Source organism: Ambystoma mexicanum, chromosome 5p, assembly GCF_040938575.1.
Source record: "Ambystoma mexicanum isolate Mex_15411 chromosome 5p, UKY_AmexF1_1, whole genome shotgun sequence".
NCBI classification, from domain to species: domain Eukaryota; kingdom Metazoa; phylum Chordata; class Amphibia; order Caudata; family Ambystomatidae; genus Ambystoma; species Ambystoma mexicanum.
Window position 1 is genome coordinate 922,361,969 of NC_090930.1, and position 26,121 is coordinate 922,388,089.

The 26,121-nt window shown below is 44.1% G+C and overlaps 1 protein-coding gene across 1 annotated transcript in view; it reads left to right on the forward strand.

The window, feature by feature from the left end:
• PDIA4 (protein disulfide isomerase family A member 4) overlaps positions 1 to 26,121 on the forward strand; it is a 160,956-nt gene that overhangs the window by 59,485 nt on the left and 75,350 nt on the right. Inside the window, exon 5 of the mRNA XM_069613345.1 lies at positions 9,552 to 9,757. Within this exon, the coding sequence (XP_069469446.1) occupies positions 9,552 to 9,757 (206 nt within the window). The remainder of the gene's footprint in view (positions 1 to 9,551; positions 9,758 to 26,121) is intronic.

Consider the following 26,121-nt stretch of genomic DNA (forward strand, 5'->3'; position numbering starts at 1 on the left):
TTTGCCATTTTTCATTTGCTTGTATTTTCCTAGGTCGTCTTCTGCTATTCTAGGCGGGAACGACTGCGGCTAAAGTTTTGTCTTCGGCAGGAATCCTCTGTATTCTCCGCAGAGGCTCGAGAGTGTATGAGAGAAGGCAGGAGGCACTGAAGGAGACAAATCTGTAGCATTTTTTTTCACCTTGCCTTGAAAGGAACCCATATTCTGATCCGGTGTGAGGGGGCGGGGTAGTTGTAGTGCCTGATAAATATTCTGATCCTGGAATCTGCTGACAAGTCGACCACTGGAGCTGAATCAGAAGAGGAAGATGAGGGAAAGACATCTGTAGCGATTTCCGGGGAGCCTGCTGTGTAACCGCAGCATGATGCATCCCTTCCTTCCAATCGACCTCGGATTCCAAATGTGACGATTCCTACCCAGAGGTTGGTGAGATCCCCTAGTCTCAAGAAGACCTGCAAATTGAGCTATCCTTCGATGTTCTGTGACCTTCCTGGACTGCAGAATGCCAATACCAGGGAACCTCGAGCCTGAGTGCAGTGCTTGGTCTTTTGAAGTTCAAACCTCGCTGAAACGTTGGTGGGCTCCTGCTGGATCTCCTTAGGCACGATTTGAATCCCTGAAGTCCCCTCACCAAAGTGCAGGACCGAGAGTGTGAAGAGAATCCGACCAACGATATTCGTTCATCTCGCTCCTGTAGAAAGCCACCAAATCCACAGTCACAAGAAAGCGTGAAGTCCTTTGCTGGAAGCCTCCTCTGGTGACTGCTGCTGAAAGTTCCCTTCCACTGTCCATTTCATCAGTCTCAAGAACAAGCATACAGGGACTGTGTCCTGTTCTGCTGCATCCTGAAGGCATCCACCCAGAAGCTCTCTTTCCTCTAAGGTATTTTGTGGGCTTGGGTAATACTTATTAAGTCTGATGTGAATCCTGTGAAGCCGAGTGGGTGATTCGGTTGGTTGGGAGTTTGCCCTTACCACTTGCCCAGACCTAATGCTGGAACGCTTATAGGCACCTTCTATGTAGTACCTGAACACTTTAGAATTAGTTGAAAGTGAATACTTGTTTAAGAAGATGTCTTTCCTGCAACTGAACCCTATCCTGACCTGCCTACAGTATGCTCCTAGACCACTAGGGTCCCGCTTCTGCCTCTGAGATCACTCATGCTTAGAATAGGGAAGGACTACAAATGATGAGGCTTCTGTCTTGAAAAACATAAGTGTAAAAGTACTTACTTGTAAATGAGTTGGCGTTGTAACTATCTCTGGAAGAGAACACGTTAACGTGTTACAAACGTTATTACTTATCTAAAGGTTGCTGGGTGTGCCTTTTAAAAGTTTGAATAGTGTTCCACTCTACTGTTTTTTAGTATTACTGTGTGTGTAAAAGCTTACCAAAAGGGTTTACCTACCTTGAATAACTGTGTTCATCTTAACACGTACTATAGGGTTTTACTTACCCTGATCTGCCTTGTGTATTTCTAAAACAGTCTGGTAGTTAATACTTGCCTATGAATTGCTAAATGCTCTTAAAAGTAATTATGTTGGTATGGTTTTATTATTCTTAACAGAATGAGTGGAAAAGCCTACCAATAGGTTTACCTACCTTGAATAAATTATTGTACCATTGGGTTTGCTTTCCCTGATCTGCCTGGTGCATTTCTAAAACAGTGTTAGGTAAGGTTTTATCTTAAGTGGTAAATCTATCTCGCTTGCGAGAACCTCAGAACTTTTTTCTGGCTACCTACTTGCCTATGGCTCCTGATTCTCCTGGAAAATCATTCTGGCACTTATGCCTGGAGGTGGGAGCTCCTTTCTACTGGCCAGAATTAGTGTCTGCCACAAGTCTTATGTTTCCTCCAACCATTGTTATTACCCTGCTCCCCTGAGGGGTGCAGCAGTCTGCCATGGTCTGCTCTAGCACATGGGTAATCGTCACAGGTACTTTCCTTGTCTGGATCCTTCGAGAATAGGTTATTTAAAAGCTGTGGGTTTAAGTCACACCAACTGAAGATCCCAACCACAATTAGCCAGACTAGCCCTAACCATGAAACCTACCCGTGCAGACCCTGCTCGTAGACCTAATCTTCAGCCGGCACATCTGTGAGTTCTTGTCCATGGACTCTTGTATCTTGTTCACTGATCCTGCGGTTTGTCGTCCCCTCACGGGGTTCGAAATTAAGATTCAATGGCAGGAGCTAAAACATGCTCCTGGGTGTTGGGGCATCACTCAGTAGACGGGAGCTACCGCTGAGGAACCAGGAAGCAAGTACGCAGTGCACTGCAAATCTAAATTTGCGAACTTTAACTTTTTGTACATTATATATGAGCCTTGATGTTTAAATGATTACCAGCTGCATCCTAATTAATCTTATTCTCAAATACTCAAAGTTAATGTCAAATATGTATGTTTGTAAGGCACCTGTAGTGGGGAGCCAAAAGTAGTTCCTGGTAGCTGTTGGTTTCAAGCTAACCAGGCTCTTCTCAGGTAGATTCAGGAGATAAAGCTCCCAGATATTTCGTACCCTGCCTCAGGATACACTGTTCTGGGAGTAGAAGGGTGCTTTGCCCACATTCTGCAACCCGATTGCACAATCACGAATCTGCGCTAAAAATAATAAGCATGATCTAAAATGGGTAAATTGTATCCGATTGTAGTGTCATGATTCCACTGGGTTTTTGTGAATGAACTGGGAACAGTGTAGCCCAGTACTGTACCTTGTTCAGTAATTACCTGATTTATTTTTGTTTTCTTTGTTTTTTATATAAACCTTTCACATGTACAAAATCACAACTTATACAGAATTAAATACTTTAAAACAACAAGAAAAAATATCACAAATATTTGAAATTTAGTTAAATCACATTCATCCCATCTAAATTTTATTTGAGATATTATTACCTAATGTCATTCCGCGTTTCCGAAAATCCTATACATATAATAATTGCAGGATTTGATAAAGCTGTCTGGTGGCCACAAAAGCCTTTTCCAAAATTCATGCTTATTTTTAACCCTTTAAGTGCCATGGATATTTCTCCCCAGTGCCAGGGCCTTTTCTGGTGATTTCGGTATGTGGCCATTCAATGGCTTGTAACTTTTTTGTTACATGAGATGTCGGCCAAATTTGGCTCTTTTTTTCCCACATGTAGGCGGTCGTAACTCCACCCAGGAATCCTAGGTTGCTGTAGGGGGGGGAGGGGGTGAGAGAAAATAAGCAAAAAGGGCGAACATGTTGGGTTTTTTCAAAAAATGCCAATAAAATGATGTACAAAGAAGCCTGTGGTTTTTTCCTTGTGAGAGCTAGGAACAAATGGTGTGCTGAGTTACCCAATTGCCTGGCTTTCAAGAACAGGTTGAGTGGAAACGGCAAAAAATGATTTTGATGTGGTTATCAACCGTTTTGTGAGAGGTAGGCGATTTTGGCCATTTTTGCCAATTGGACATGCATGGACAGAATGGGAGAAAAGGGTAGGAAAGCCGAATTGGAGGACTGAAAAGTAGACAAAATTCCAAGTTTAGGAAGGGGTGATTTGCGTATGTCAGGCAAACACTAGGTAGGGGATAATGCCATAGATTGGGGGAAAAGCGGGAAAATGACTGAAAAAAAAGGTATTTGTTGGACATGGTTGGCTTGGTAAAGCAATGGCTTCTATGAATTTTGAGAAAAGCAATGCTCCGCTACATTCCCCCGACTCTTGCAGTTAGGAAAGCACACATTTTTTGTAGTGTTTTACAAAACAAGCAATACCACAAGCCAAACACTGAGCCATGGTACAGAGGAGTTTTACGCTCACGGCGTGAACAGACGCACTTAGCATGTGTAAATCGGGAAAACCAATGTGGTGAGGAACGGCAAGCATACATTTTTTGAAAGAGCACAGACTGACCTTTTCAAGGGTAGGTGACTTGTGCAGGTTACAAAAGTGTATGGTGCCTAAAGCAGCGACTAAATGTAGGGCACATTTGGGAAATTAAAGGGTTGTGTGACAAAGGGCACCAGCAAATGGGTCAAAAGGTTATGAAAACCACACAACACATGGCCTACCGTCCCACGTTCCGACAGGTGTTCCGATTAAAAAGCTACCTCACATGTGTGGGTGCACCTACATGGCTGCCAAAGTGAAAGCCTAAAACACAAGTAACCCTAAGTCTGTTTTCAGACCGGAATTTGAGACGCTCTGCCGACCGGCACAACATACAGATATGGGCCTCAGGTGTCCAAGCCACCAAGGAAAACGGGGAGCCCCATGCATTTCCAAAAAGAGGACACCCGTGGGAATCCGCAGAGGTATGATTTGACCAAATCGCCCCAGAATGTATTACCCAGACACCCCTGCAAAGTCCGAAATGTGGAAAAATAAACCCATGTTCCCGCACATTTCGCTCGGCTCACCTATCGAAACACACCCCCAACAACACATGGCCTACCGTCCCGCGTTCCCACAGTTGTCCCGATGAAAACGGTACCTCACATGTGTGGGTGCACCTACCGAGAGCGCAAAAGGAAAAGGGTAACCCACTGGGAACCCCAAGCCTTTTGCCACTGCCCATTTTGTTCATGTGGGCAACCTACAGATTTGGGCCTAGGGTGTCAAAGCCAGCAAGGAAAACAGGGAACCCCATGCATTTTCCAAAAGAGGACACCCGTGGAAATCCAGAGGTCTGCCTTGCGCATATTGCCCCAGTTTTTATTAGCCACAATCCCCGACAAAGTGTGATATTTGCTGGGGAAAAAACACAATGTTCACTTTGTCTGGGGTTCTGGGTAATAAATTCTGGGCCGCTTCGCGCAAGTCAGACCTCTGCACATTCCCACGAGTGTCTTCTTTTGGGAAATGCATGGGGTTCCCTGTTTTCCTTGCTGGCTTCAACACCCTAGGCCCAAATCTGTAGGTTGCCCACATGAACAAATTGTGCTGTGGCGAAAGCCTTGGGGTTACCAGTGAGTTACCCTTTTCCTTTTGCGCCCCCAGTAGGTGCACCCACACATGTGAGGTACCTTTTTCGTTGGGACACCTGTGGGAGCGCGAGAAGGTATATTTGTTGTTGGCGACGTGTTTTGGTGAGTGGGCACAGAGAAATGTCTCTGAAATTGGCTGGAAATGCAGACTATTCTCAGACATTTCGCTCTGGCCCGCCACTGAAACACACCGCCAACAACACGTGGCCTACCTTCCGCGTCCCCACACGTGTCCCGATGAAAACGGTACCTCACATGTGTGGGTGCACCTACGAGGGGCGCAAAAGGGAAAGGGTAACCCACTGGTAACCCCAAGCTTTTCACCACTGCCCATTTTGTTCATGTGGGCAACCTACAGATTTGGGCCTAGGGTGTCGAAGCCAGCAAGGAAAATGGGGAACCCCATGCATTTTCCAAAAAAGGACACCAGTGGGAACCCACACATGGCCAAATTGGAGGGGCGGCCCATCTCATGTAGCCCTCCCCAGGGGCAGATAATGGGGGGGTGGGGGGCTGTCCTGCACTCCACCCTGGGCTCAGGCGTCCGTTCCTAGGAGCAGATATCTGGTCCCAGGGAGGGCTGCATGACATGGCACCCACTCCATTACGGCTGGGGGGTTGGGGGGGTCAATGCCCCATCCCATTAGAAACTTCCCAGACCCTTTGGGGTGCCCCACAGCCCCCCTAAAAAGCGTCAACCATTTTCCATTTTTTTCTTTGTTTACAAAACTTGCCTTGGTGCAAAGGGGCACATTGGTGTGCCAATCTGGCCCCGGGGTGCCCAAACCTTACTGCCCCACCCACTGGGGGGCCCGTCCCACCATTTTTGGGGGCCCTCTCCCCCCCCATCACCCCAAATGGGTGGCTGGGGCACCTCATGCAGGCCTCCCTGGGCCTCCTACAAACGGCTGCGTGAGGTACACCCTCCATTTGGGGTGGGGGGGGGAGAGGGCCCCCAAAAATGGTGGGACAGGCCCCCCAATGCATGGGGCAGTAGGGTTTGGGCACCCTGGGGGCAGATTGGCACACTAATGTGCCCATCTGCGCCAAGCGAAGTTGGGTAAACAAAGAAAATAATAATAAATCGCAGGCTGCTTTTGGGGGGGGGCTGAGGGCCACCCTAAATTGGCAGCAAATGTTATACTGCAACGGGGGTGGCCCTCTCCCCCCCCCCCACCCCATATTATTTTAACTTAACTTGGTTACTGTGAGTGACTGAGACCTGTGTCTTGCCCTGTGGGATCATGGCTTTTGCCTGCCTCTAAAGAGCAGGGGCAGCGGCGCCAGGACCAGATATCCCTGAATGATGCCTGAGATTGTGAATAGAATCCACATTCTTAGTGGAAACTCTGAAAGTAGCTTGGGAAGGTTTCAACGTAGGGACTACTAGCTAACTAGGGGGTTACCAAAAGCATGATGCACTTGCAAGCAGAGTGTGTCCTCGCACCCTTTTTAATTTGGGAATCCTGCACTCTTCTAAATACCTGAGCCGAATCCCAAAAAACGAAGATCCCAATCGACAGAGGACTGAGGAATCTCTTCTGCTGCACCATGCCAAGCCTACTTTGAAAGTGAAGTGTTGTATGTAGGTACTGGACCTTCATGGAGATCGGAGGATTCCGTGCTCCCTTTGCCTAACCCAATGGATGCAGCTGTGTAGCAAGCTTTAAGGATTTCTTATTTCCAGCATGCCCGTGCACAGATTTCATAAGGGACTGGAGCACATAACCCCTTGTGCCCTGCCCTAATAATGACCAACGTTTGAGGCTTTTTTAAATTTCATTCTCTTGACTGCTCTAGTGGCAATGACCAGTTTTTTGCAGGAGAGAAAAATAATTAAACCACTGGAGAAGTTTGCTGTTGGAACAGTGCGTTTTTCTGCTGGTACTTCTTTTCCTGCGAATGTATGTGGATTAATAACAGGACATTGTGATATAGGGCTTAGTTATAATTGATACATTGCCTTGGGATTGAGCTAAAGGAAACGAAGCAATCCAAATGTCTGTAAACCTATTCCTACTATGCCTTTATTAATCTCTGTAGGGACTATGCCATTTGGTAGGCTTCTAGTCTCGGAGATGGATTGCTAATAAAAGGATCATGATGCACCAGGCGATGTGGCGCAAGACCGAGATGCCACACACACAAGTATGGTGGAGTAAATGGCCAAGGGAAAGGTGTCAATGGACTTGTTCGATAAAGGCATAGCTTTTGCCGAGAAATGGTGCATTGCTCGAATTGCTACAAATGGCACACTGAGAGCTAACATGCACGCAAAGACTTGGAGCCCTTACCCCTTTTGAATTGCATGGCCCTTTAAGTTAACCGACAAAATGAGTCTAGACCTCTTGCTACCTTTTTACTAAGAGGGGAATCGAGCCCCCTAATGATGTTGAACAATGCACGCTGACAATTGTCCAAATTGTCTAGTTGAATATTGATCACCCTATATTGTGCTACAGCTCAAGTTTTATTTCCTTAATAACCATGATGTTGTGTAAATGGGGGAAGGTATGAGGGTAGTAAGAGTAATACAGCAGTCTTTTTCTAGACCGATTTATATTTCAACTGAAGTTTGTTGCATTTTGAAACAGTAAAGTGCATTTTGAATAAAAGACCATGAAGGCACTCCTATGGACAAGTGCATTCTGCACCATTTGCGCCTTTCCTGTTGCATCTTGTACAAGAACTGCAGTGCTATCGAGTTGCAAGGAAGAGTCCTGTGTTGGTCACTGTCTCGTGCCGTGAAACTGTTGAATGATTGAGCATTCAGGAAATGGTTTGTTAAATGCCATGTTTCAGTCAGTGCAGTGCTTTATTTCCACAATGAAATGCCATAAAAGCGTACAGTTAACATCACATTTCGGTTAAATACCGTCAAATGATAAAGAAAATGCATATAATAATGCTAAAACAAACGTAAGCTACATAGTGGCTGCAATATAATTGATGATATCAACCGAACGTCTTTGTGCAATGCACATCTAATGGCACCAAATGAATGTATTGTACGGAACACCAGAGACAGCATGTTGCCTACTAATAGCAGCACTACAGTTCCCACTCGGTCGCGATCTGAACAGTGGATATACGTTTTCAGGAGTATATACCACGAGTTTAAGGTGCCGTCTCCAGGCTCACACAAGATATTTGCAAGTTGAGTGGACTGCTAAAACATCACTGGAATTAGTGCATACAGACACGGCATCTAGGGTCGTGCAACTTCCTCAAGTCCTAAACGGCCCTGGGTAACATTTCCTTGCTGTCGGATTGGCAGGATCTATCAGCAGGAAATGAAACCAGGTTTCACTGGAACACCCCCAGAGTGGATGTACTGGACATAGTGTCGTTACATTTATTACGCAGGCTAGTAATCCCTATGCTGAGTTTGATATACAATGCACTTTCATATATTTGGTTTACATAATCTAAGTAATCCTCGTATCCCTGATTCGACTTTACGCTCCAATAGTGATCAGGAGCAAGGGTCCTGCCGATGTCCCAGTCGACCTTAAGCATAGATGCTGACTTAACTGATGCTTTAGGTGAGCTAGTTATATTACTCTGCTCAGTCCTGTACTCTCCCAAACCCAGGGTAAACTATTCTTAATGTGTGCAAACGTTGGGAGTGAAAAGCCCCCGTCCTGGATAGAACAGAACATCCAACCCTGCTTCTTTTGAACTTAATCAAGGAATAATTCGACAAGAAGGAAAGTACTCTGCTGATTCATAGCGCTATACGCTTTTTAAATTGCTCCCAAGGATTCATCTACAACTTCCTGGTCAATGTGGGAGTGTCAGTGGAATTTGAGCATGTGAGGACTCTTGTCTTTATGCAGGGATTAAAAAAAGCAAACCGATTCTTGACCACTTGGTAGCACTGCTTGTTGGTGTTTCAAATACTATTTTGTGAATGGCCAGATTAGTTATATTGTATGTTAAGTAGCTAGTACCCCATATCCGGGTAATTGCATGTTTGCTAGTAAGACCAACTAGACTGGATATGAAATTCCCTAGGACGCCTGATGGTGGCACAACTGATTGCGTTTGCTTCTATTTACACGAACGAGAGGCCAGTTGGATGCAATATCCTGCACTTTCATTGATTACCCAATTCCCCGCAGGCCCCAAGCCACACTCCTCATTTGGTCTCTTCTGGAAGTGGACACAACAATAAGGTTTTTATAATACAGCTTTAGGTCTTGCTGTATATCGCAGGAGCTTTGGAGAATCATAATTGTATATTTGTAAGTCTTTGGCAAAAGCTAAAACCATGTTTATAAACTGAAATGCGATTGCTATGCTGATGGTGTCAAATATATTGTAGCATGGATATTGCTTGGATGCATTGATTTTAAGAGCATATAGGTGAGGGAGCGCACCAACAAATCATTCGGGCTTTTCCTGTTTGTTACTTATTTGCCTACTTGGTGCCTGTAGTGGTAACGGTGAATGTCCCCTTTTTGTTGTGAAAATTGCAGTCTTACCCGTAGGTGTCAAAATGTAATTGACTTATCACTTCTTTGAAAAAAGGCAGCAAAACATTTGCCCCCCTTGAATTAATGCTCTTTAAACCATGTCTCTGTTCTTGTAGGTGTGGACACTGTAAAAAATTGGCTCCTGAATATGAAAAGGCTGCGCAGGAACTCAGCAAGCGCACGCCACCCATTCAGCTGGCCAAAGTGGATGCTGTCGCCGAGAACGACCTTGGATCTAGGTTTGCTGTAACTGGCTACCCAACGTTAAAGATCTTCCGAAAGGGCAAGGCCTTTGAGTACAATGGCCCCAGAGAGAAATATGGTAGGCTGTCTATTGTCTAGGTTTTCTTTGTGAGGGTTAGAAGTTTGTGTAGTTTATACAGTGCCTTAACCAGTGTTTGTCCTTCAATAGCTGTGAGGGTGAAATGGGTTGTAGTTGGCTTGCCCTTAGTTGGTGTTCGTTTAGAATGTGGCTTTGAGGTTTTTCATTTTAAATGTAATCAGGAATTGTCTGACGCTGGGTTCTTGTGGGATTGTGTTTCAGGCTAAAATCCCAAGAACCTACTGAGCAGGTTCTGGATCTTTTACGTTTGAGGACTTGGTTTGAAAACATGCTTTGTCTTCTGCACATTTCGTTTGGCCCTGTGTAAAGGTCATGCTGGGAGCTCAGTAAAGTTAGACATGCAGCTAGGTGCCTGAAGCAGAATCTTACATATTTCTGGCAAAGTATGTTGAACTAACCAAGCTTTCATCAGCCATCTCTCACTGCATTTAATCCTTGTAAAGTCTTAAACCGTATTTTTTTTAAAAAAACATTTTTTTGTAATGAATGCACAATTTCTGACTTGCTATTCTCATTTTTCATGTCCATTTAAATCTGGCTTTCATAAGGAACAGTTGATAGACCAACGAAAAGGGTTAGTGTTCAGGAAGGACATGATTGGTCGTGTTCATCAACAAAGTGACTGATTTAGGTCCAGTCGACAAAGTTTTATGTATTTAGCAGGGGGCATTCTCAAAGTCTTGTAGTGCAAGAAGAAAGCAATAGTCCACATTTGCATTCTAATTTGTGCAAACATTTTACAGTTTTGATTGGAAAATAAGACTTACTCGTGCAGAGAGGTAAGAGTGCACATTGTGATTAAAAGGAACTTGTTCCAAGGCCTCATTGAACAGTCAGCTGAAATGTATCTTTAAATGTAAAATCTGTTAAACTGGTGAAGGATCTTCTTCAGTTCAATTGCCTGTAGGGCAGTACAATCAGTTGCATGTTGAGTACTGTGTGGGTGTCACTTTAATTCTTCCAAGGTCAATAAGAGAAGTATTTTGATTCAATAGTCCTACCTTTTATTCACAGCCATGTGACTTTCATGGATGTGCTTGAAGGAGCTATAAAAAAATTGCAAGTGCTGTATGTACTTTAACTATTAAACAGTTTTAACTTATTCATTTGGTGCCTGTTGAGATGGATTTCTAGAATCTGGCCTGGTGGACAGATTTTAGGAGGCCACCCCAGCTATGGTGAAGAGGGAGCTCGGAGTTTAGCCAAAACCCAGTCAAGGTAGCAATCGAGAGCAGTCAAAGCTTAGTCTCAGCGTGTGATCGGGGACGCTCATTGAGTCCACTCAGAATGGCACACAAGAATTAGCTGGCTAAAAAAAAAATACCGCTATTCTGGGGTGTGTAGGTGCCGGCACGCGAGCTAGCCCGGCAGCCACAGGAAATGCACCAGCATCTATGCCCGAAACAATGGTAAACTTCCCTAGGACTCTGGCGAATGCATCATAGGTCGGGTGGTGAAACAGCGTCCACATTCTTTCTGCAGAACCTGAGCTCCGCTGCCGTACCGATAGCAGGCTGCAGCAAATTGGCATCTCGTCCCCGAAACGAGGACAGAGAGCGGAGGAGCTCGCCGGATGTCTGCCTCGGACATCTGACACTAGCAGCTGAACACACCCCCCGCCACCCTGGCTGGGAATCCTCGGGGACCCCCGGCACTGCGGGATGCTTGGCCCCCCTGCCCTGCATTCCCTCCTGGTCCAGGGGCACCATCACAGCAGGTGAGCTACCTTGCTGGTAGGCTCCTGCACCTGCAACGCTGCCTGCACTGGGGGAGGGTGAAGAGTTCAGCAGCAAAACACAGGATACCTCCAGAACCAAGTGAGGGAGGGGAGCTCCTCCCGGCCATATTTGCCAAACCGGGGAGGCCCAGCATCAGAGTCCAGGGTGGCGTCTGTTGACATAGAAAATGAGACGTGAAATGAGCGTGTAGCTCATCCAGTATTCCCCAACACACATTTGGTCTCCTAGCTTCAGCACTGTGAAAGTAACCTGAAGATAGGGCTGTAAAAGGGAGAAGCTCCAATCGGCACTGTGCAGAAGTTCCTCGCCTAAGTGAATTGTAGGTCTTGAGAGCTAGCCTGCCCTGGATGACTACACTGGTTCCCACCCTCTGAGCCTTTACAGCAGAAACAGCGCAAAGTTCTCCCCAGCAGTTGCCAACCCAGGGGGACCTGAGCAAGCCCCACATTCCGCACCCTCATAAAAGCACCACAGTACTGTTAGACAATAATTGATGTAGTAAGCCTGTGGGAGACTACACAACACTTGTCCTCTTGGTATTCGGAAACCCACCTTTTGTTATAGGCATGTACTACACAAGTTGGTAGTGTGACTGAGCAGCCAGGCATAGCTCAAGAGGAGTAAATGTCAGCTGTAGAGCTTTACCGATGACATTTGCAAATACAAGTAACCAAGTGACGCTTGCATTCAAGATTTTAAGTAAATGTTTTTTATTTAACAGCATTTTTTAAATAAGCATTCTTTAAAAAGGGTAATCTATGTAACAATGAAATATACTTTTCCGGAATCAACACAAAGCTAGTAGATGCTCTTAAGAGATTCTTTTTCCTGAAGGGCCTTCACTAACTTGGACAGTAATGGCATTTATATACCACCAGTACACTTTGTAGATTCTGAGATTTGTAGAAAAGAAAAGTTAAGGGAAGGAAGGAGGTTAAACAGGTTTTCAAAGCATGTGAGCTTTTAAATCTTCCAATGAAGTCTAGACTAAAACCTTTCCCATCTATAATAGTTAAAAACCAAGTTCTCGCCTCTCAGGGACAGTAAATATCAGTCAAATGGACTAGAACGGTCTGCAGGGAGCCAGGGCAGTCAGTCAATTGGAGCACAGTGCTATGGAGCGGAGGCACTTCTTAGATAGCAAAGTATTGCACAAAGTTTGAGTTTTTTGAAGAAAAAACACTGTAGGGTCACAAGCTGTTACACTTGTGAAGGGTAGAGCTGAAATCAATCTAGAAAAGTAGCTACTGCAAGTTTCAAATAAGAGCAAAGCCGCAGACACTAAGGTAAGTACCCCAAGTCGGAATAGTACCTTTGGTTAGAAGAGGGGCCTGTCTGGCTTCTGTCTGGTTGCCGTGATGCAGATTATGGGTTCCTGGGCCTCCATCGTGGAGACAAGAGGGAGGACGTCTGGAGGACTCCTGCAGCAGCAATTCAGTGGTCTGCGGCAGCTATGGGCTCTTTTCAGATCAGCAACACTTTGTGCTTTCAGCGCTAGGTAAACTGCACCACCGCAGATCTTGGATACTGGTTGGGCTTCCTTCACTCCTTGAGTCTTGCACTTTGCTGAGGGGACTTGAGCTCTGGTCGTCCTGCTTCTGGAGGGTCTTTGGGAGTCTCCTGGAGCTTCTGGCCAGATCACAGACGTTGCACTCGACTTCGGGTCTCGCGACCCCTGGCACTCAGTTCCTGCAGCAGCAAAGAAGTACTGCCAGTCGGGGAAGATGGTCCAGTGCAGTTTGTCTCGGGAGTAGTTGGTCCCAGTAACCCAAGGGGGAAGAAGTCTTCCCTTCCGGAGCTTCTCTTGTCAATCAGAAAAAGGAGTTTCAGCACCACAGCTGGTCTTCACTGGGCAATTCAAAGGTCCAGGAGGAGGCAGCAAGCTTCGTTCAGTTTCTTCTTCGGGTTGTTCTTCCCAGTGGTCGACTCGGTCTTCAGTCCCAAAACCCTTGCATTTTAAGCAGGTTTCTCTCATCCATGCACAGCCTTGCTGTCACTCAAACAGGGTGGCAATCGGGACTGGCTGCATTCAGGCATTCCTAAAGACAAAGGACCGGGGAGTTTCGGGAACCTCCCTCACTTGCTGCCCTTCCAAACACACTGGAGCCAGAGGTGGGTTTCAGTACTGAAACCTGCCGAAGGCAAAAGGGCTTAAACCTGGCTTGGTGCGCAGAGTGAAACCCAAGAAAGACCCCACAACTGGAAAATGGCGAAAAAGAAGACCGGGGGTATTTTGACAAAATGGTCACCCATGGGTGCTATACTGCGGCTGAGGATGCAGCCTCCGGTAAAAAAGCATAATGCTAGGAAAATTAAACTGCCACCAGCCATTTAAAGTAGGTTAAGGGGCTTCTAAGTAGCCGCACAGCACTCCACATAAGATAGTGTGTGCTGGACCTACAAAGAGAAAAGGTAAGTAGTCAAATTCACTTTACTGTTCTTGGGGGAACAGTAGTTCACACAAGAAAAGGTATTTAAACTGTATGAGAAATCTAAAGGATTTCTCTGTGACACTGCACTGAAGGTTCTGTGTGTGTTACCATACAAAAAGTAGATGCTTATGGAGTTTGTCAGACTCCAAAAACAAAGGCAATCTATAATCCAAATCGGGTCAAAACACATGAGTGAGAAAGTGCACTCACTCCAGGGTTAAAATTAAAAAAGTCCTAAAGTCCAGTAAAAGAGCTGGGGGTTCTCTAAGGTGGGAGGAATTTAGCACTAAAATGAAAATTCTCCCTAACCAGTAGTGGAGTAAATACCCATACTCTCGCGCCGCCACGTTGAACCTTCAGCAACGCTCTCCCTGGACAACTCGGCCAATTAGGATCTTGTGAAACCCAATCACATATGTGCAGGGAGGTGGATCCTGGGGGAGTTCGGGGGGGTCAACCATAACCACTTGGACTGGCTACTCGGCAGGGAATAACTCCCCTCCCCCGCCCCCCAACATAAAGCGACATAGTAAGGCCTCCAAACATGCTGACATCTCCACTCTACTGACGGCGGATGCTGCGGAGAAGGCCAAGAAGGGGGAGCGAGTGGAGGCTGTGATGCATGCAGGGGCAGTAGCAACACCCCTTCAGCAACAAATGCAATCCGTTACCAAATCCGACTTGCAGGACCTCTTAGTAGCGATGACTAGAGAATAAGGCATGGATAAGCTCGTGAATAAGATCACAGGACTCGATAGGAGGTCAGTACGGCGAAGGTGGAATCAGCACTGTGTGAACAGTTATGAGAACGGTGAAGGCGCTGATAAGATTGCAGCACTTGAAGCCAGATGCGAGGCACTAGAAATAAAGCAAGAGGATGCCGAAAACCGACCCTGTCACAAAAATGTCTGCTTAAGGGTCATTCCATCTTCAGTCTGAGTCTGACCTTCACGGTTTTGTTCAGGACCTCTTTCGAGCACTGCTGTCTTTTTGACGGTGTCTCGATGGAGCTCGACCGAGTGCGCCGCACACAAGCAAGGCAATCGCTACCTTCTCCTCCAGATGTCCTAGCAAGGGTGCAGTTCTATAAAATAAAGGAGGGACTAATGAGAAGGGCCAGATACACTCCTCGGTTCCAGTTCAGGGATGTTGGTAGCCCTGTACAAACACCTTGCCTCCACCACACTAACGAAAAGAAAAGGCCTAAAACCAGCAACCGTCTGGCTGAGTGAGAGGAATATAGCATGCAGGTGGGGAATTCCCCACCGTGCTACTCTTTATGGCCAAGGCCAGGCATTGGCGAATACGAACCATGAAAGAGGACGGAGAAGCTGTTGAACCCAGCAGCCACAAGTGATGGGAGTGACAAAGAGCCAACAGTGAGCCGGAGTTCGAAGGAGAAGCCCACTGCGCCCTGGCCAAGGGTAAACCGAAGGCGAAAACTGAAGGGCCTACCTCGCAGAGACAAAATATCCTGCGTCTTGAATCCACCATCCTTCCCTGGGGTTAGCACAGATGTGTTCCCACTACGGGGTGGGTCTGAGCTGCATCATCAAACTCTCCGACAGCGGCAAACCGGGCACTAAATGAGACACAGGATGAGGCCGCGTGCAAGCCTTACTTGAAATTTGCCGTCACAATCTCCTGGTGATGTGCGAGGGAGACGTGGAGTCCGGGATGAAGGGATGCCAACTAAAGAATCTGTTTCTAACATGGTAAGTTTGGTTGCTGGTTCTGTTAGCCCCAGTTCACACAAGCTATGATCAGGTTCTTATTACATTTTTGGTACGGGAGGGATAAAATGGGGAACAGGGGGTTTGAGAGAGCTTGAACTCAGTTAACAACGCAAGTAGCTGAACAGTATTTACCAAGCCTTTATCAGCAGACCTGGTGCTCACAGGGGAGGATAACGTCCATGGGGCATACACCTAACCTACTATTACACGCCTATGGCTTGTGACCAAAGAGCTGATTAGGGTGACCTTGCATGTCCAGGGCCGCAATTTCCCTGTGAAGCGCAAATCAGTAACCCTCAGATTGGCTAAACTGGAGGCGGGCATTGTCTGTCTTCAGGAGACCTACCTCCTTGCCTTAGATGAAAAGCAAGTGAAATCTAACAGATTTCCAAAAAGCTTATTTGCCACGGCTTAGAAAACTAGAGAGGTGGGGATTGTACTTGGCAAGGAAGTGCTGCTTGCAGAAGGATCCCTTGGGAAGGTACATCCTGGTCAAAGGGCACTTAGAAGCGGCCCCTCACATTGGCTTCGATTTACTGCCCAAACAGTGCACAAGTCAGTTTTGTGAACACCATCACCTCTGATATAGTAGTGTTCGCCGAGGGCATCTCATTATAGGAGGGGATTTCGACCTAGTCCTGAATCCAGATAACGAAAAAACACGAAAGCCCACATACGAGGATTACGCAAATGCAGGGGGATCTGCTGAGTTCTTCAGGTAGGTAGAGGTTGTAGACATCTGGAGGTTATTAAACAATGAGGCACATGACTACATGTTTTACTTCAATGTCCACAAGCGCCTATCCAGAATCAACTGGATTCTCATGTCTAGTGCACTTTTTCCATGGCTGGTGCGAGTGCATATATTACATAGGATCATCTCGGACCAGGCACCAGTGCTCACTAGTGTTCGGGTGACTGGCCTTCCCACCGTGCTCCGATACCATGGAAGCTACAAGATTCCCTGCTACAGGACCCATTAACTAGGGAGGACATTGCTAGCACTTTACACAACTATTTCAATGAAAATCTCTCAGAAGGGTACCCCCTCCCAGTGGTTTGTGACGCCATGTAAGCAGTTAGAAATGGGGAATTGATAGCAAAAGCAGCAGTTTGCAATAGGTTAGGGAGAATGCATTAATTGCAGCCTGAAAAGAGGGTAGCTGAGCTGGAAAAAATACAGAAGGGCACCCGATCCAACAAATCATGGGGAGACCTGAGAAAGGCTAAATCCAAACTAGAAATGCACCTAGCCAACAAGTCTGCCCTGGTATACAGGAAACAGTGTTACTACACAAATAACAATAAAGCAAATCTATGCTTAGTGTATAAGCTAAACTCTCCCGGAACAATATTCGCCTGCTAAGGGGAGCAAATGGAGTGCTCTAGGGGATAAGTTAGCAGCGATGACTGAACATCATAAGACTGTAATAACTGGGGACCTAATCATAGGCAACAGGCAACAGCAATATTTGGCAGTGGCCCCTTGGGGAGAAACCTGGCAGGATTTAACTGATCGACAGATGTCCACACTCTTGTGGATCTCTCCCGTCCCCTGCACACCCTTGGGTTATTGCATACCCAAATATTATATAAATTTGTGTCTTATTTTTTCAAAATAAGAAGAAATAATCTCTTAAAATGCAGATTTTCCTAAAAACTGGTTTAGTTTTTTACTTTGGTTGTGCAAATCATTTTTCATATATGAAATTTTAGGTACAGTATTAGGCAGTGCAGGAAATTCATTCATAGAAAAGCATATAAGTTAGAGCAAACAAACTCAATTCACATATCCCAAAAGTTCTTTCTTGGTGAACAAATATACTCAAAAAATTCTTCACATATGTTCAAAAGTTTGCAAATCATATGTATATATTTGAAAAATGTTAATGTAACACTCCTCGTTTCGGGGTTAGGTATTCCCCCTTCTTCAGGAGTTGTTCACCTTCTATGATTACTTGGTTGAGCTTTAACGTATAATTAATAATATTTTAGTTCTCAAAGACTGGATCATTATTCTGTCATGTCCAATTATTCAAAAAATAATCACCTGTATGTCCCATTCCTCAATGTGTGATTTCCAATTTGAATCAATTTATTATGTTGCTTATACCAACTGGTAACTCAATTGTGGGCTGTCGGGTAGCCTAAAATCAATGAGGTAAGCCGATTGTAAAAAATCTGCATAAAAAAGTATGAAAACTGGAATGAAAAAGTTGAGCGGTTCTGGTCCTTTTTATATATATATATATATCAAAAAGGTCAGTTTTATAAAAGTAATTACCATGGAGTAAAGTAGTCCAGAGTATAGCCGTGTGTTTAAGGTCTCACAAGATAGGTTGCTAATCATTTAGTATTTATATCGGTCAATCGGATCAACAGGTTTAAGGATAAATAGCCCGTGGTTGAAAAAAGCCCTTATGTCCTAGCCTGTGGAGAAACATATATAAAGGTATATGGCATTTAAAATGCTGATTAAAGCAAACATGTTTGATGGCTGGAAGTAAATTCGTAGAGGATGCTTCCCACCATTCAAATTATGTAGCTTTAAGATAGTGTAAGGACACTGGTGGCTTCAGCTTGTTAGAAAATCAGTCCGAACCTGTAGTTTAAGGGAACAAGGTCCCAAATGTATCGGGTTCATCATAAAAGGTTGTTTTATATCCAAAAATCAATACATCAGTGAAACTTTGACTGGATTAAGTCCAGAGTTTCTCATGGTTCCCGCTTACTTTTAACAATACGGAGGCATATACTTCAATGTGACTCGAAAAAGTCGTGATGGGCATTGTAAGAAAATGGCCGTTTATATGTCATCACTCTCGTGATGATGTCACGTAGTGTGCGTGCACGCTACGTTCCATTGTTTAGAGCTAAGTCAAAGTATACTTGGGTAATTTAAACTAACTCAAGCTGGATTTGTAATATAACAAATATGTGATGACTTCATAGAGTGTGTGTGTGCGCATTCTGTTGCTTTATTCAGATAGATGCCAAAATCTGTACTGGACTTAATTCTTTTGCCTATTGAAGAACTAGCTAAATCAGTCAACAAACTTGATAAGGAGATAGAGGAACTAACAGAACAATTGGCTAAATTCAAGACCAAGGAGGAATTAGCGATCATCATAGAAGAAGTGAATAAAGCACTGGATGATTATAAAAAGGACATCGAACAACGTAAAGTGCATAAATTTAGACGTGATCCCTTGGATTATTCACAAGATGTAGTATATTCGTGGTAGGAATATTACTCACAAAATAAGCCAAACCTGAAGACCACCTCAAAACCAAAAATAAAACAGGACAGGAATCAAGTGATCAAAGTAGCAAGGCTCCTACAAGCAAAATAGTTATCACAGCAGGTGTTCCCCCTAGACCAACATCACTATATACATCCCAAGAGGCCTGAACTTCTAAAGCACAACCGGCGTCTTCTTTAGAAAAAAGACAGCGAGAAGAGGTAATAAAACAATTAGTGGTGAACATTTCCTCTAAACACTTATCCAAAGGCCAGATAGACAATTTGAACCTGGGACTTTCCTTCATACCGACTCGGAAGAAAAAGTTAATCTACATAGATTAGCGCGAAAAATGAGACTAAAAGTCTTCTTCGACACACAAATTGAATCCGAGACACAACGTGAAGAACACGAATACCTGGAAATTAAACCATAAAGTCATTTTGATCCACAAATCGATAACCTAGCCATCAAAATATTTGAAGAACAAATGACTAAGGATTTGAAGAGTTATTTTCTCCAGAGCTAAAAACTACAACACCAGGAGGAGACAATGAAATAATTAAAGACCTGTCGGAGGATAGGAGTGTGACCCTGAAACCAGCAGATAAGGGAGGTGCCATAGTGATGATGGATACCACATATTATGAAGAGAAAATGGACAAATTATTGACAGATGAACATACCTACATTAAGGTGGACTAAGATCCAGTACAACAGATCACTGAGATCATAGAGGCTACTCTCACAAAAGCAACAGAACAAGGATGGATTTCCAATACAACCAAACAATATTTAACAAATGATTACCCCATAACACCCATTTTTATGGTTTACCTAAAATTCATAAACACTTAAGGACACCACCTTAATGTAGGAGGGAACAAGAGTATCTTTAATCCATTGGCTATCTACGTCGACAAGGCATTACAACCAATAGTACAAGCTACATCGACCTATCTGAAAGACACAACTGACTTTTTAAATCATCTAAATACATTAACCATGATTAGAGAGGAGGACTTGCTAGTCTCATTTGATGTACAAAGTTTGTATACATCCATACCCCACCAGGATGGACTTGAAGCCTTGGAATGGACGCTACTTCGAAATGACTGTGAGGCCAACAAAATCTTTATTTTGGAGTTGAGTAAAATTATACTAGTCAACAACTACTTTAGGTACAAAACACCATTTTCTTTCTTGAAGCAGCATGGACGTCAATGGGGTCTTCCATGGCGCCGGCCTATGCCAAACTTTTCATGTTCCACATAGAAGGTAACCACATACTGACTGAAACAAGACGGAAGAAACACCTAATTACATGGAAAAGGTTTATTGATGACGTTTTTATCATATGGAGAGGCAGCCACAAAGAGTTGGAAGATTTCCTTATCTACATTACCTCGGCACATGAAAGGATAAAATTTACGATGGACTTGGGAAACCCCAAATTGCACTTCCTCAATGTAGAATTAGAAATTGGACCACATGGGATTATCACCAACATTTATCATAAACCAACCGACGTGAATAACTTGCTCCACTACTTAAGGTACCATACTGAACACCAAGAAAAATGTACCATACATCCAATTTCTACGCCTAAAAGGATCATATCAACAGACACATTGGAAAATGAGAATAAACTGATGGCCGAGAAATACAAAACTAGAGGCTATCCAGAGGCAATCATAAAGAATGCAAAAGGGAAAATAACCATTAGAGAGAGAATTTCTTGGATACAAAAAAGAAGACTCGAGAGATCCCATTCCTTCATGCATTGAAATATTCAGCCCAGAGTCATCATATTACAAGGATGTTAAAGAAGAATTGGAGAATCATTGAATTGGACCCCCAGCTAAAAAGATTGTTCCCTAAACCACCCATAATCTCGTACAAGAGGGGATGTAATTTCAAGGACCAACTTGTTAAAGCAAAGGGATCCCAAGTGGACAGTCAACAATCTTTAAAGAAGAAAAAAGTAGGCACATTTGCTTGCCTTAATTGTTGCAATTGTAATAACATCATGAGAGGGAGCTATGTACAACACCCGCATAATGGCAACAAAATCCCATTACATGATTATGCAACATGTGATACAAATTAAATCATTTACGGACTGAGTTGCCCTTGTGGCATCTTATGTTGGACAAACTAAGAGGAAGGCTAAAGAACGCTGGAATGAGCACAAAAGCAAACATTAGGACAAGCAATATACGACATTTTGCCCAAAACAAACATAGTATTGCACAACTGAAGGTAATAAAACTTGAGGTGGTGAAAAAATCCCGAAGGGGTGGGAACCAAGCCAGTCTGATGAACCAATGAGAGATCCATTGGATAGAAAAACTAGAGTATGACTCCCAATGGAATGAACGAAGAGTACAGTTCGAGGTTTTTTTTTTTTTTGTGAGCTCCTCTCCATGAACAGAATGACACAGGTCACTAGTAGGGTGTTAATATAACTAACAATTGGGAATACTAAACTACATAGACTTGTGAGAAATCCAATACCATTGCTATCTAGTCAGCATACAGCTACTAACATTGAACTGACAAATGAATAATGTACAAAATTGTGAGCATGACCAAAACAGAATAACCACGTGGATGATCCCCAGAATAATATTACACTCTAGACAGATGGAAATATTTTCTAACGTTTTTTCTTCAACGACATTATTAAACTAACCCCACGTCCTATTTCGTTACAGTAGTAGTGATGTCTGAATAAAGCTAGTAACAGGCACCAGGATCCCATGACTTAAGCAACTAGTATTATAGGCTCCACACAATTTCACACCCCGTAGAGACTACAGAGACTATAGAGAGCTTTACACTCCGATTGTAGATTCTCGTTAAACTTCGAGTATAATTACAGGACTCTGACAACCACAAGTCATGCTCTTGCCAAATTGCTAAACCCACACATGCCTACTGTATAATGACCTTTACAGATTTTGGCATCTATTTGAATAAAGCAACAGAATGTGCACACATTCTCTGAAGCCATCACATATGTTGTTATATTACAAGCCCAGCTTGCGTTCATTTAAATTACCCAAGTAAACTTTGACTCGGCTCTTAATAATGGAATGTAGCACATAAGCACACTACGTGACGTCACCACACAAGTGCTTGATGACATCACCATATACACAACGGCCATTTTCTTACAATGGCCACCACAACTTTTTTTCAGGACACATTGAAGTATATGCCTCTGTATTGTTAAAGGTAAGCGGGAACGATAGGAACTCTCTGGACTTAATCCAATCAGAGTTTCACTGATGTATTGATTTTTGGATATAAAACAACATTTTATGATGAACCTGATACATTTGAGACCTGTTCCCTTAAACTACAAGTTGCAACTGATTTTCTAACAAGCTGAAGCCAGCAGTGTTCTTGCAGTATCTTAAAGCTACATCATTTGAATGGTGGTAAGCATCCTCTACGAATTTACTTACAGCCATCAAACATCATTTTTGCTTTAATCAGCATTTTAAATTCCATATATCTTTATATATTTTCCTCCATAGGATATGACCTAAGGGCTTTTAGCAACCGCAGGCTATTTAGCCTTAAACCTGTGATGATCTGATTGACCGAAATAAATACTAACGGATTAGCAACTTACCCTGTGAGAACTTAAACGCACTGCTATACTTTGGACTACTTCACTCCACTTTTAAACTATGACCTTCTTTTTGATATATATAAGGACCAGATCCTCTCAACTTTTTCATTCTTTTATATGCCGCTTTTTTACAATAGGCTTATCTCATTGATTTGAAGGCTACCTGACAGCCCCCAATTGAGTTACCAGTTGGTATAAGCAACATAAGTTGATTCAAATTGGAAATCACACATTGAGGAACGGGACATACAGGTGATTTTTTTTTTTTTTTTTTTTTTTTTTTTTTTTTTTTTTTTTTAATTGGCATGAGAGAATAATGATCCAAACAGTCTGAGAACTAAAATATTATTATAAATTATACGTTATAGATCTACCAAGTAATCAAAGAAGTAATCAAAGAAGGTGAACAACTCCTGAAGTAGGGGGAATACCTAACCCCGAAACAAGTAGTGTTATACATTTAACATTTTTCAAATATATACATATGATTTGCAAACTTTTCAACATATGTGAAGAATTTGTTGAGTATATTTATTCACCAAGAAAGAACTTTTGGGATATGTGAATTGAGTTTGTTTGCTCTTACTAACTTGTATGCTTTTCTATGAATTAACAATTTCCTGTACTACCTAAGAATACTGTACCTAAAATTTCATGTATGACAAATTATTTGCACAACCAAAGTAAAAACCTAAACCAGTTTTTAGGAAAATCAGAATCCCAAGAGATTTCTTCTTTCTTCTTATTTTGAAAAAATATTACACTAATCTATGTATTGTTTGCGTATGCAATAACCCAAGGGTGTGCAGGGGACGGGAGAGATCCACAGGCGTGTGGACATGGTTAATAATTATATGACGTGTGGTTTACATTTGTTAATATAACCCAGTGTCAAGGTTGTTTTTCTCCCCGGCACCCCACTAATTATATGCAATTTATCTAAAGTTATATACCAAAAAGGTGTGCACTAGACAAACGGGAACATATACTTAGGATTTAACTGATCCCCTTCAGGCCCCAATCTCACTTGAGGAAATAACGTAGGCAGTAGCCTCTTTAAAAATCGCAGCCCTGGGTCCGGCTGGGTTCACTACACGATCTATAAAATATACTCCCATGCTCTCGCCCAACACCTGGTTACCCCATTTACCACCTTCCCTGGAATCAGGCGGCATAACACTGACTATTGAGGATTCTCCAACAGTGATGATCCCAAAACCGGTTAAGGACCCGGAGCTCTGTAGCTCATATAGAATCATGTTAATGAATAACAACGCAAAGATCTTGAGCAACCCGGCTCACGAAAATCTTACCTAAGCTGATTCACCCAGCCCAAACTGGGTTTATCCCTGGACGGACTACACATGGCAATATCAGACGTATCCTTAATCTAATTGAATGCGCCAGTAGAGATGGAACGGAATTGTCTGTTATATCGCTGGAAGCACATTAAGCATTTGATCTACTCGACTAGGGCTACGTGGGTAACCCCGACATGCTTTGGCCCTAAATTCACAAAATGGGTCTTGGCTAACTACCACTCCCTGAGCATGACCCTAAGGGTGAAAGGTCCCCGCTCACAGAAGCTACTGATCACTTGTGGCACCACACTAAGGATGCGCCTTATCCCCACTCATTTTCATCCTTTCAATGGAGCCATTTGCCGCTAGAATCCGTTCTAACTCAACTTCAGGGGATGTGGATTATAAAATATCTTTGTATGCAGACGACGTGCTGCTCCATCACAAACTCCCCAGGTGAATTGTGGCGCGATATACATCGGTTTGGTGAGGCCGCAGGCTTTAAGGTAAACTTTTCAAAATCCAGTGCCCTAGTGGTAAACATCTTGCGCAGACAAAGGTAAACACTTGCAAGCAGCGGACCAATTCCATGAGTGGGGGGGGGGACATATTTCATACCTGGGCATGTAAATCCTGAATAGAATTGACAAGGTATTCCAAGTCAACTTCACAAATCTGTTCAGGGAGCTAAAGTCAGACCTCAAGCGCTGGCACAAACAAGAGGTTTCCTGGGTTTGGTGGATCGCTGCCCTTAAAATGAAATTAGTCCCCAGGCTCCTATACCGGTCTCTCGCTACCTGTACCAGTCCCCACAAAGGAACTCCAAGCCTTGCAAAGAAAGATGCTAAAATATATCTGGGTAGGGAAAAAGTCAAGAGCGGCCAAAAGAGTCTTGCTCGAACTGCCAAAGGGGGACTAGGGATCACAGACATTACTAGATACTGCCTGGCAGACCAGCTGTCTCACGGTTTTACATGGCAGGAAACAGTGAATCCACCGTGCTGGAAGCGAATAGAGTAGGCACGAAGCCCTATCCACCATCTGCGCGTCCTCATCTTGAGAAGGTTGGACATTCGTCCGATGGGGGACCTCTAACCGCCACTACGAACACGATCCAGGGCTGGCAGAAGGCAGTTAGCTGCTGGGGGGGGGGATCACGGGTTCCTTAGGAGCCCTCTCTCCAATATGGGGCAATCTAGAGTTCACACCTGGGCTGAAGGCGAAGGGCTTCCGGGAGTGGAAAACTGGCGGCCTCAACCGAATAGCGGATTTCTTCAATAATGGGGTACCCCTCTCTTTCGAAAGAATGCAAGGAGATTCAGATGCACTGAACGTAGACACTGGATGTCGCAGCATAAACTGAAAGGAGGCAGGGAACTCTACGCTTAAGAACGCACCCTAACCACCCCTGTCCCCAAGGGGAAGCTCTCCACGCTTAGATACAGTGGACTCCGCTAGGAATGAGAAATACAGGCTCAAATGGGAGAGGGAATTGGGCAGAGCACTGTGGGAGGAGTGGAGCCAGGTATGGGCCCGTACACACAAGTTCTAAATGCATCACAAACAGGGCGGGCTCCATAAAAGTATGTTATAGATGGCACTTTACCCTAGAAATCCTGAACCGAGGCAACCCAGCAATATCGCTTTCCTGCTGGAGAGGTTGTGGAACCGTATGCTCGCTTTTCCACTTATGGTGATCATGCTCTAAATCGGACAGATTTTGGCTGGAAGTATTGGAGTTCACCAGACAAATCACGGGCCTCACGATCCACTGGGACCGAGGCATTGTCCTATTGACACCGGAGAGGGGGCGCTCCCGCTAACTGGACACATGTCTGAGCTAATTACCCACCTCCTCACGGCGGCAAAGATCGCCATTGCCCGCCATTGGAAATCCCCAAAGTCCAGCAATTGCAATGTGGTGGGCAAAGTGCTGGGATACAGCTGTGGTGGAAAAAATCACATCGGGCTGCATAAACATGGGGACATTTCACCACACCTGGTCCCCCCCCCCCTTTTTTGACTATGCAGAATAGTTCCTGGGGACGGTGCATAAACCCCCAGCCCTCAGATAGTGCTCGAAAAATTGACTTAACTGGTAGGCAGAAAATATACTCCACACCCCTGCAACTCGTGATCCGGCACAAATTGTTCTGGACCGAGTTGCAGTACTGTCCAACTTGTGATGAGGCCCAAACTATTTAAAGGTTCAACATCAATTTACCAGACGACTGGTAACATCTCTCCCTT